The sequence below is a fragment of the Marmota marmota genome, unplaced genomic scaffold (genome assembly GCF_001458135.2).
Source record: "Marmota marmota marmota unplaced genomic scaffold, marMar, whole genome shotgun sequence".
Classification (NCBI taxonomy): domain Eukaryota; kingdom Metazoa; phylum Chordata; class Mammalia; order Rodentia; family Sciuridae; genus Marmota; species Marmota marmota.
This window is the reverse complement of record NW_026000241.1, coordinates 14,097,050-14,110,107: the sequence shown is the minus strand read 5'-3', so window position 1 is coordinate 14,110,107 and position 13,058 is coordinate 14,097,050. Positions and strand designations below refer to the sequence as shown.

At 37.0% G+C, this 13,058-nt stretch overlaps 1 protein-coding gene across 4 annotated transcripts in view; it reads left to right on the top strand.

Moving 5' to 3' along the window:
* LOC107145478 (myosin VIIA and Rab interacting protein) overlaps positions 1 to 13,058 on the top strand; it is a 324,704-nt gene that overhangs the window by 53,027 nt on the left and 258,619 nt on the right. For all 4 annotated transcript variants that reach the window (XM_015489460.2, XM_015489459.2, XM_015489461.2 and 1 more), the window contains exon 2: positions 10,407 to 10,550. In XM_015489460.2, coding sequence (XP_015344946.2) covers positions 10,441 to 10,550 — 110 coding nt within the window. In that variant the 5' untranslated portion in view covers positions 10,407 to 10,440. The remainder of the gene's footprint in view (positions 1 to 10,406; positions 10,551 to 13,058) is intronic.

Sequence of the window (13,058 nt, the reverse complement as noted above, 5' to 3'; positions counted from 1 at the left end):
CTCCTAGTTCAAAGATGTATTCACTTGAATAAGTGATCTGTTTTCCCTTTGACTCATTTACTCACCTGCAAAACTGGTACAATTTTATCTCTACCCTCAAGCCTGTGATAATTGAGTGGGTTGGTACATAAAATGTTTAAGCAGTTCTTTATTCATGGAATGCAATAAATGGTATTGGATTTGGTTATAATTGTTATTTATCCCATTACTAGTGATAGGAATATTTTTATTCAACTGTATTTGGGGCATTGATAATTGATGTCTTGCCTTTTTCATGAGCCCTTGTTATTTTATCTTCTAGACAATTTTGTTTTTTCTTAGTATTCTAAAAATGTGTTTAATATATTAGGATAATTATTTCCTGAATTTTTCCTAGATTGTCATTTGCCTTTTTCTTTTACTTATCTTTATTATTATTTTTGGCTGCATGAACATTTTGATTTTATACAATAAAAGGTTGGGTGTTATTTTTGCACAAACTTTATTTATATTTCTTTCTAAGAAAACTTAACATTGTAAAATGGCAGCTCTTTCTCAAATCAATTGGTGCATTTCTCAATCGATAATAATTTTATTTGAATGTTTACTCCAGATTTGGTAAATGGTTTTCAAGTTTAAAGGGGCAAAGTTAGCCAAACTGTTTTTAAAAAAGAAAAATAACAAGAGGTGATTTGCAATGCCAGGTTTTAAAGTGTGCTACTGGGATGAGATTAACTTGCAGATCACAGCTCAGGACAGGGCAGCACATAGAGTTGTGAAGAAGATGCATGTGAGTCTCTTTTTCTTTCGATCATGTTCATGCTCCATCTAAGTCAGGTATATTGGTCAGTAAATAGTATTGGGGCAGTGAGCCAACCTGGCCAGCTTTGTGAGATTTCGAAGGCCATTTGTTAGTGATTTAAAACAAAATGAAGTGATAAAAGGAAGCAAAACAGAATGCAAAATGAATTATATGATAAAAGGTAGGAGTGCAGCAGGCCATGGAAAGATTAACACACAGTCACTGAATGTCAATATCAAATGCCCTGGAGAGAGGCTCCCACATCCAGCACGTGTCACATGATAGCTCTGGACCAATCAGCTGTGCCCCAAGACTGATCTTGTCTGCACCGGCCTGCTCTTGTGTTTGGGATTGGGGTGGATTTTAGAAGAGGAGTCAGTTCATGACAGGAATGATGCTCTTGAAGGTGAAGATCAGTGAGCTCTCGCTCAGTCCAAGGAAACAGTCACAGTGAAGCACATCTTAATCATTTATGCTTTTTGTTCCTTCTCTTGTTAAGTTCTTTAATTCCCCTTTCTCCCAACACACATACCCCAAGTCTCTTGAAAGAGAGCGTTCTAACAGTTTTATTCCCCTGTAGGAATAAAAACTTTCTTTTCAATTCCAGGAAAAAAAAAAAAAGAACAAAACAAAAAAACCCAGTCACAGTCAAAGTGAGAAGTCTCCAAAGTATTTACCCTTTATTGCTTTTAGGACTTTAAATATTTCAACTTAATCTTCTTACATTTCTTAAATATTAGATGCATTGTGAGCATGCACACACACACACACACACACAGCAAAAATCTGGGCTTGTAAAGGTCTCACTCAATCATTTGTCCTTGACCTTTCTATTCTAGATTCGTTTCCAAATTGTCACTCTTTATAGACATTGTCTTTTCATGGTGAACCTCCCATTATGTATATAGTTAGTATTGCATTTTTTTTCTTTTGTAAGGTTTTGCTAACCAATACCCAATAGAAGCATTTCCTGTTCTTCCTCATGCTGGTTATTCTAACGAAGAATAGTGTAGATAATTCTACCTTTGTTTGGGTCTTGCAACAGCAAAGTTGTATTCATTTGCTTTGCTTTTTAAATCATCAACTTCTGCTAAAGCTCATCTAACTTAGTAGCTTCTATGATAATTATACATTAAAAAAAAACACAACTAAAGCAATTTAGTAATCATGTTGCAGTAGTGACTGGAGAGCTCCTCATCATTGGTTCGACTTTGCACTGAGTTTCCCAGATAGTCAGTTCTTTCGATGTGCAAAGGTAGATGCTATCAAGGAAATGTTTCTGCAAGACAAATACATATGAGAAATACGGGGTCAAACAAAATCAAACTGATGCTTTAGCGACAGGCTTCTTAGAGGCACTGATGAGCTAGAATGCTTTGTGGAGCCTCAAGAGGGCAATATAATTTGAAGCATTTCTCAAATTTATTACACCACAGAGCTCCTTGTTCTCAGGCTGCTTGTGGGAACAATAACCTTCAAAAGACACTTTTGGGAAATGGCGATATAATTAAGTGTTCAAGTTGTATTAATTTTCTCATTACTAAATTTTAAAAGGTACTCGCTGTTGCATCTTGGTTGGATGTGCCCGAGGAAATCCAGGGCAGGTAGTGCCGAGCAGGTTAGGGCTCCTGCAACTGCTGTGGGTCTTTGAGTATCCGCTTTCCTCTCCCGGGCTTGCATCTCCTCATCTGCAGGTCGAGGGTCCTGTGTGAGGGACCTCTGACTCAAGGAGCATAGGGATCTTCACCCTAAGATGCTGTTGGTGTTGTCATACCATAAAGTTAATCATGTTTCTTGTCAAAAAAGGAAGACGCTTTCTCCGTTTCCCAGAACATGTTCTCAGTATGCTCTGTCTTGTCCATTTAGAGCTACTTTATTTATTTCTTTATAGAGACCATTTATTCCTCTTGAGACCAGATTGCTGTTTGTTTTCGGATTTGACATGATCAAAGCTGCCACTTCTTTCACTAACTGGCAACTTACAATCTCATTTAAAATTGTCAGTAAACCAAAAGCCACTGAAGTTTAAGGGACAAACATGCCACCTTCTGGGAAACTCTGAAGGGCCATTTTCACCTTGAATGGGGTGTTTAAGAAGTCAGGCGGTATGTCTGCTGTGCCCTCCAGTCTGATGCTCACTACTTGGGGATGGTGAAACTTTCCCCCTTTCCTCTGCAGCCTCGGGGTAGAGTCGGAACTTGTACTGACTTTTGCTGACCAGCAGGTGCACCCGGCCCTCCAGGCTCTCCTCCCACTGGACTCCCAAAGTGGACTCAAGATTTATTTTCAACAAATAGCATTACAGGAGTGAAAAAAACAAACATTTTTAAAAAAATGTTTGGAATTCCTGTCATGGTTTTCTGGTTAAATCTGAAGATTAGTTTGCATTATACAGTCATGAGGTTTTAAACCATTTAGCAAAAAGACTTCTAAGGACTGAAGCTGTTCTGTTCTCTAAGTTTATTGCCATTATTTGGAAATGAAAAGGGCAGATAAACTTTCTAAACTAACAACCAAATAGTGGGATCTCCTGTCCCGAGTTGTGACATGCTCAAAAGAGGAACAGGGAACTGGGACCTCAAGTTTTAAAATCTGAGGTCCACAGATTTCCTCTGCATTGGACAGAGGCATGCACATGTGTAGAGGCGGGGACTCTGAGTGACACTGAGTAACAGCCAAACTCCAGGTTATCACTGTCTAAGTAGGTGTATCTGCAAGGCTTGGCATAGACGATAGGACTGGAATGTGTGGGTGCTGCTCTGAGGAGGCCTTTGGGCTCATGTCTCATGCCTGCATTGCCCCTCCCTTTGCCTGGAGCAGAAGGAGGGCCTTGTTGCTCAGATTTGTTAAGTTGGAACTCTGCAGAAAGACCTTCTGAAGATAAGAGGAAGGAAAAACAGAACATTGGACACTGAAACAAAACAAAACAAAACAAAACAAAAAACCTTCCTGTTTGCCTGTGTGCCAGGCAAGCACTCTACCACTGATCCACATCCCCAGCCCCTTGTTTTTAAGACAAGTATTTAAGAACTGAAGAAAGAAGCATTGGTAGAATGACAGATAACTGGGCCTTTAGAGGGCCTTTATGTGATATTCTGGAAAAACTTCAGTAATGGCGCAAAGGAAGAATGACAGTGATATCTCCAGTATTACTCAATTAGAAGATTTTTCTTACAGAACAGAATTCCAATGTTGTTCAGCTCCTTATTGCTACCATTTGGTCCTGTGGATGGATTATTTACCTCACTTATTATAATTCTTGGGATGTTGACCTTATTTTCACACTAGTTCTTAAGATTATATAAGCATGGCTGTATCCATATTGGTTCCTTCTCTTTCTCTGTTCTTTCTGAGAAAGTCATGGGTTATCCATAAGGTATCTTCTACTATATTACAGAAGACACCACTATTAGAATTCAGATGGATTTATCATATTCTGATGGTGGAAAATGTTTAACCCAAAGCAGAAACAACATAGGGTTCATGCTGAAATATTCTGTTGAGCCTTTGATAAAATCTGGTTGTTTCCAGATTTTATTTATTTCATTTTATTTTGTATTATTTTGAATGTGACTGCTATTGATATTCTTCTGTTAGGCTGAACTGTGAGGAATGGCTATTTTATAGGTGAAAATGGTCCTATCTTAGCACTTCAGTATGATTCAGATTATATATCAGATAATAATATCTGAGGAATATACTTACACACATCTTCAACTATTCAAATGAAAATTGATTGTGTTATGAAAAGATTGTACCAATTTATACCCTTGTTTGAAATCTACCATTGTCCTACCTCCTACCAACATTTGATATACATTTTTGTTTTGGTGAGTATGTTAGCTTTCTGTCACTGTGTCAAAATCCCTGAGGTAATCAACTTGTAAGGAGAAAAGGTTTATTTTGGCTAAAAGTTTCAGTCTCTGGTCTCTTGGCCCTATTGCTTTTGGGTCTTTGTGATGAACTACCCCATCGCAGAAGTGCATGGTGGAGAAAATTGCTTACCTTCTGGCAATATTTTGGAGAGACAGAAAGAGGTGGAGTCTCCCCTATAGGGCACACCCCAAATGACGTAACTTCCTGCCACTCTGCCCTCCATCTTAAAGGTCCTACCACCTCTCAGTCTTGCTACAGGCTGAGAATTAAGTCTTCAATATATGTACCTTTGGGGATACTCAAGATTCAAACTACAGCATTGGATTTAATGTGTAGTTCTATAAATACCAATGAAATTAAGGATCATTCCATATATTTTTTTTTTTGCCATTTCTTTTACATATGCCTGTTCATATCTTTTGCTCATTTATCTATCAGTTGCTTGGTTTTTTTTCTGATTTAATTGTAGAAATTCTTTCTATAGTCTAAATATGAGTCCTTTGTCAATTATATGTATTGCAAATATTTGTTCCCAGTTTTGGGGTTGTCTTTTCACTCTCTTTATGGTGTCTTTTTATATTGATTTGGAATTGATGTTTTGTGGATGGAATGGATCCAAATTTGTTATTTTGCAGTTGTCCAACACCAGATTCCCTCTGAAATACAAAGTCATTACTTTTATGTCTCAAATATCCCTATACAAGTAATTATATTTTTTGCTCTGCTCCATTGATCAGTTTTACTGTTCCTGCACCAACACCACACTTTATTAAATGCCCACACACATCAATCATTTTCTTTAGGAGTCTCAGTCTGTTTTAGCCTTTTGCTTTCTGTATAAATATTAGAACCATCTTGCCAAGTTTCACAAAATCTGTGTTGGGATTTTGACTGAAATAGTGTTGAATCTTTAGATCAATTTGGCAAAACTGACATTTTTAACTTGAATCTTCCAGCTCATGAAGATTAACTTAAAAGTCTTTCAATTAAGTTTTATAATTTCTGTACGAGACCTTTGATACATAGATTTTGTTAAATTTATTTTGAGTACTCCATTGCTGAGGTTTTCCTAAATCACACAGTTTTAATTATTGTCATATTTTCTGTTTTACTCTAGTCTATAAAATGCATTTAGTTTTTATATGTTGATTTTGTGTTCCTTGCTTTGCTTAACTCATTAATTTCAATGACTTGCCAGTAGATTCTTTTATAAATTCTACATATATAATAGTATCATTGGCAAATAAGAGTTCCGTTTCTTCTCCCCTGCCATCTTTGCATCTTTTATTTCCTTTTCTGGTTTAATAGCTCTGTCTAGATTTTCCAGTATTATATTTAGATCTGGTAATATCTGACATATATGTGTTTTATGAGAATCTTCAAAAGAATCTTTTCCATGTTTTCTTCTTAAATTTGATGTCACCAGTGTACTTTTTGTAGATGTTCTCTAAATATTTTCAACGTTTCCCTAATAAGTGTGATATTTTCAGTTCATTTTTTGTTGACATTCTCTGTCAGATTTAAGGAAATTTCCTTTTGTTCCTATGTGGCTAAGAATTTTTATCTTTTCAAAATCATGAATGGGATTTCTTTTTTCTATATCAATTTAAATAATCATTGTGTTTTCTTTCTTTAATTAGTGAGTCATTGAATTACGTGAACCAGTATTCAAGTTATATCAACCTTGTATTACTAGAATAGGCTTCCTGTGGTCATTATGTGCTATCTTTTACATTCATTGGTATGTTTGATTTGCCAATATTTTGTTTTCATTTTTGTAATTAATTTAGAATGAAACTAACATTTAAAAAAATATCTTCATTCTAGTATGGTTTGGGTTAAATAATAAGCCTCATAAAATGGATGGAAGAGTGTTCCCTCATTTCTATGCATTTTTTTTTACCTTAAACATATGGAATTTGGAAAAATCATTTGAGTTTGATGTATTTGGGAAGTATTATTGATTGATTCATATTCTTGAATGACAATAAGTTGTTTTGTTCTTCTAATTATTCCCAAATCAATTTTAATAAAATATAGTTTTCTAAGAATTTGTCTTTTCTTTCCAAAATTTCAAATTTATTACCCACCTTTAAAATATTTTTCTAATAGTTTTACATACATGATTTTTCTACAAAGTTATATAAAAATTAACTGATTCCTTATTATACCTCTTGCAGATTTTTACACCTTTTATCTAAAGTTTCATTTAGTGTTTACCCTATATTGAATATCTTTTCATGGGCTTCTTGGCCATTTGTGTATGCTCTTTTGTAAAGTAGCTGTTTCAGTCTTTTGCTTATTTTAAAATTAGCTTCTTCTTGTGTTGGAAGAATTTTTACCTCTTCAGGATACAAGTTGTTAGAGATGTTTATTGCAAATATTTTTTCTCAGTTGGTGATTTGCTTTTTGATTTTTTTTTAAAGAGTGTTTTTGGAAGAGCAGAAGGATTTCATTATAATGAAGTCCAAGTCATGACATTTACTCTTTCTGAATAATGCTTTTTGTGTCTTAAAATCTTTGCTTACCCTAAAATTATTCACATTTTTTCCCTTTGTTTCTTTAGAAGTTTTATAGTTTCAGGTTTACCCTCTATGATAAATGTTGAATTAATTTTTTTTGAGTGTGAGTTGATATATAGGTTGTTGTCCCTTTTATTTTTCTAGATGGATATTCAGGTGTTCCAGAATCATTTGTTGAAAAGACTCTCCTTTCTCACATTGATTTACCCTGGCATCTTTGCAGTATAATTTGTTGTGTTTACCTATTTCCAGACTCTATATCCCATTGTTCTTTATGCCTACTGGTATGGACTGTGTATGGGTTGTGTCCTCCTAAAATTCAAAAAAGAGGGAGAAGATGAGCAACTTCAAGCCAAGGGGAGAGGCCTCAGAAGAAACCAGCTCTGCTCACACCTCGATCTCAGAATTCCAGCCTCCGGAACACTGAGGAAAGACAATTCTGTTAAGTCATCCCGTCTGAAGTACTTTGTTGTGGCAATTCGACTAAACTAGTGCAGATTATTTTTAAAAGAGTAAGGTACTGCTGTAATGAGTACCTAAAAATGTGGAAGTGAGTAATGGGTAGAGGCTCGAAGAGTGTTGAGGTAGGTGTTAGAAAAAGCCTCATTTGTGAAATTTGTGCCCCTCCCAAATTCATGCAGGAACTTACTCCCCAATGTGATGGTATAAAGAGGTGGGGCCTTTGGGGAAGTAATTAAACCATGAGAGCTCCACATGAATGGGATTATAAAAGAGGCTCCAGAGAGCTGCCTCCTCTTTGCATCTCTTCTCACGAGGACACACATTTACACTGTTTGCCCTCCCACCATGTGGGAACTCAGCAAGAAGGTGCCATTTTGGAAGCAGAGAGCAGCCCTCCCCAGATACCGAATCTTCTAGCACTTCAATCTTAGACTCCCCAGCCTCCAGAGAGAAATTCTTTATAAATTACTCAGCTTAGTAAGGTATTTTGCTAAGTGGCCTGAGTGGACGAAGACAGAAATTGGGTACTGAGAAATGGAGTGTTGCTATAATAAATACCTGAAAATGTGAAAGTGGCTTTGGAACTGAGAAGTGGGTAGAATTTGGAAGAGTTTGCAAATGAGTACTAGAAGAAGCCTAATTTGCCTTGAGTGGAGCATTAAAGGTGATTTCTCTGAAGAGGAGGAGAACTGTAGAGAAAGCCTCCATCTTCTAGGAGATTACATAAGTGGTTGTGATTAGAATATTGAAAAGATGAATGGTAAAGGCAATTCTGATGCTATCTTAGGTGGAAATGAGAGACAAGGCATGGAAAGCAGGAGGCAAGGTGGTCCTTATTATGAAGTGGCAAAGAACTTGGCTGAAATGTTTCTGTGTCCTTATGCTCTGTGGAAGGTGGAATTTGCAGATGATACCTTGGGCCATTTGGCAGAAGAAACCTGTAAACAAAGGATTGAGGGTGCTGCATGGCTTCTCTTGACTACTTGCAATAAAACGTGAAAAGAGAGAGACAAAGATGGAATTTATAATCAAAGGCAAAGCAAAGCTTAAAGATTTGGAAGATTCTTGGCCTGGCCCTGTTGTCTGGAATGAAAAGGCAAATTCAGGAGAGAATGCCAAGGATGTGGCCAAGTGAACTTTGATAAGGAGATTGGCAGATATGTAAAGAAGCTGATGTTACCTGTCAAGAGAATGGAAGAATGGTTCAGAGGATAATTTGGAGATCTTCCAGGCTGCCACTCCTATCACAGGCCCCGAGTGCCAGGACTTTGAGGACAGAACAATTTCCAGCTGCCTTTGAGACCTGTAAGGAAGTGATGCACCCACCTAGATTCCAATGCTTCTCTTGATTAATATAGCATTACCGTTGGGGCATTTAGTAGTGAGTAGAGGTGGTGGGAGTGAATGTCTTTGTCCTTTTTCTGATCTTAAGGAGCATTCAGGCTTTTGTCACTGAGTACAATGTTAGTTGCATATTTTTTAAAAAATGATTTTACTTTTGTAAATGCCCTTTATATGATTGAAGAAGTTCCTTGTAATCTTGGTTTGCAGAGGGTTTCCATCATGAATGAGTTTTGGATTTTATGAAATGCTTTTTTCTACCTCTATTAAAGTGATCACATGGCATTTTCCTTTTTTTATGTTAACGTGATGAATTACACGGATTTATCTTTGAATGATGAGAAAACTGAATTAGATAAACCCTATTTGGTCATGGTATATAATTTTCTTTACATCTTTTTTTCCCTGTCATATGTATTATAAATGAATTGTCAGTTTCTTTTAATTTGTTATACATGACAGCAGGATGCATTACAATTCATATTACACATATAGAGCACAGTTTTTCATATCTCTGGTTGTACACAAAGTAGAGTCACACCATTCATGTCTTCATACATGTACTTAGGGTAATGGTGTCCCTTCTTTAAATCTTGCTGGAATGGTTTTGATAATATTATGCTAAGGTTGTTTGCATTGATATTTATGATGGCCTTCAGTTCTGAAGAATCTTCTGGCAATATATATGTGATTTTATTTTATCTCTAGTAACAGTCATTAATTAAAGTTCACTTTTAAAAGTATAGTTTCCCAGGTTGGGGATATAGTGCCGTGGCAGAGTGTATGCTTACCTTGGGTTTAATTCTCAAAACCCACCCCTATAGAATTTTCCATAATTTTTAGGTATATACTACTGGGAGATGTTTTCCTGAAATATCATCCTTTCTACTCCTGAGAAAATGGCAAAATAATTATTTTTCTTTCTTTGTTTCCTTTCTTGGAAGATAGATTTTTGATGTCTAGCTTTTATTTCATAGTTATATGATTAAAACTTTGAGGAACATAGTATACATATTACTTTTTCAGAAAAACATTATAGTTGGTTATTTTGTAATTACATATAATATTTGTAATTTAAAACTTCAAGCCACAGAAATTAAGGATTCTTGGATATTTCCTTTTGTCATTTAATGGAAATGCACACAAAATCTGATGTTTATAGTTCATTTTATTGACTAGAATCCTTTCTTTCATCTTCATTTAAGAGTCAGAATGATAATATTGGCAGATGATAAGTTATCTTCTCATTTTCCCTGTAGCCTTTGCTGAAGATATAATTACTGACCAAGTATGAGGGCAGAGAAAGACTCTTCCTTTATTTACATGTACATATAAACTCTGTTTTAATGACGGAACCGGTTGATTTTGTCCATATAGAGCTTTCATCTTGTCCTCAATTTGTGATTTCTCCTTTGGTTTCCCAGGTCTTGTCTCACTGTCCGTGTTTGGTATTAAATCATGGGGAGGAAGCTGGACCTGTCTGGCTTGACGGATGATGAAACAGAGCATGTCCTCCAGGTGGTTCAGAGAGACTTCAATCTCCGAAAAAAAGAGGAAGAACGACTAAGGTGAGCTGCCTGCAGTGTCTGACGGTGTGCACCCAGGTGTGGGTGTGCACCCAGGTGTGTGCGCGCCACTGGCTCTGAGTTCAGATGCCTTGTGTACATCCTTATATTTAAGAGGGAGGCTTAATTAATATTGTGCAAAGGCTTGTCAGCTGCAACGCTGGGCATCATGAAACCAGTTCCAAAATGTGACTTTACCTTCTTCCTGTCATGGTTTCACTGGGGCTGCTCACCCTGTGAGCTGTGATTAGCTGTAGAACAGGTGGTCTCTGGTGATGATGGCCATTTTAAGTTTGCCCCTGGCATTAGCTTTCCTGTTATCAGATCTTACTGAAGAATAACTGAAGCACAATTCCTGGGAGAATTAGACGTGTGTGTGTGTGTGTGTGTGAGTGTGTGTGTGTGTGTGTGTGTGTGTGTGTATCTTCTGTTAGAAATCCCGATGACCATGGTCAAGGGAAAGTAGTCTAAAGACCCCCTATGAGGAAGCAGACCACGGGGCTGGAATGGGGTCAGCTAGCCCAGCACCACCCTCCAGGAGGTAGTTTCCTGACTCTTCTGCAGTTGATATTTCCTCATGGGATGTTTTTGGAAATACTGTTGTTCCCAAATTTGGAAGAAGTCACAGTGAGATTATGTGTTAGGCCTAGCATGTTTCAACGTAATATTAAGTCATTATTTGCTCCTTTCTTCATATATATATATTAGTCATCCTTTGGAATTCCATAGTTTTATTCGCACTGAGCTCAAAACCTCAGAGGCTTAATAATTTATCCCTCGACTTGGTCTCCACATTCAGGCCAAGACTTGCTGATTCTGCCTCCTTGACATCTCTCCTCTCCTTTTTCCTAGTCTGGCTTCCATTGCTCTTTACCAGACCTTGAGGTGATCTTCACCGTCCCCTTGCCTTTAGGTCTTCGCATCTACTCTTCTACATACGTGCAACTCACAGAGTGAGCAGCTGCCCATCAACGCTGTGACAGGGAGGGGACCTGTCACATTTCTGAAGTGACCTTATGGTACCTCTTTTCCCTGCTCTGCTGATCTTGATGGCTCTCAACGGATTTCCTGACAGTGTTCCCAGCTGCTGGCCCTGAGTTCAGATGTCTTTATGTCAAACGTGAATGTATTTTTATTTGTCATTTGCTCTCTATCTCCTCCCCCCAGAATAGCCCTGTGCAATAGAAATATAATGTGAGACATATACATAATTTAAAATTTTTAGTATTCTTACTGAAAGAAATAGAGAAAAGTTCATTTCAATACTATTTTTTATTTAACCTTATATATCCAAAATATTTGAATTTCAAAATTCATTCAATATAAAATGATTAATGAGTTACTTGACTAAATTTTTGAGGTCTGGTGTGTGCCTCTCATTTCAAGGGTTCAGAAGCCACATGTGGCTGGTCACTATAAAGTCCTTGGGGCAGAGACTTGCTCATTGTTATGTATCCAACAACTAGAAAAGTATCTAACTCAGGGCTTTTAAAAAATCAATTTATTTGGGGCTAGGGTTGTGGCTCAGTGGCAGAGCACTTGCCTCGCACATGTGAGGCACTGGGTTTGATCCTCAGCAGCATATAAAAAATAAACAAAATAAACATATAAGAAATCAATTTATTCTTTAATGAATTTATTATCATCCATCAAACAAGAGCATATTGATGTATACTATATGAAGCCAAAACAGTGGTGGAAATAAAGATGATTATACTGAGATGCTCACAGTCTAGTCGTGGAAGCAGCATTTAAAAAAAAAAAAAAACAGGAATTCCAGGGTGCTCCAAAGGAGAGGGAGGACAACCCATTTTGAAAGGTAGGAAAGACTGACCAGTTTTAAGCTGAGGGTTAAAGGCATAATCAGAGCTTGTATACAGTTAAGCAGCTCCACATTTGGATATGGGATGTAGAAGAGAACGGAGTCAAGGAGGACCCAAGGTTTGGCTTGCAAAACTGGATGAATGAAGTTATCATTCACCGAATAAAGAAGACAGAGGAGGAAAATAGTTGGAAGTTGGGTAAGGTTGAGAATTCTATTTTAACTTCAATATTTGAGGTATTTATTAGACATCCAAAGGAGAGATCAGGTTGTCATTTATATGTGGACCTCTAGAGTTCAGGTGGCAGGTTCAAATTAGAGATTAAATTGTGGTGGTGGTAAAAGTGATGGAAGAGTAGATGGATTGGAGAAATGTAGTACCATTGTCAGGCAGTGCCAAGACTTACTCAAAGTCTGTGGTCTCTATATGGAGAGGTTTTCTTGTGGTACTGTTTCTTCTTCATTGTTCAGTTTGTCTCCTCTACTGGACCGTGGGCAAGAATTATGTAGTTCAGTGTTCCAAGCTACAGGCAAAACCCTGGTACATGGTAGTATTCCTGTATCTGTGGAATGGAAGGATAAATTGGATTTTAAAGTTATGTGGCCAAATTCAATTGTGGCTTGAATAGTTAGTCCCAGTTATGTTTCCTTTGGATCATAAAAGATCTGTGTTTTATGCCTCATTCCTG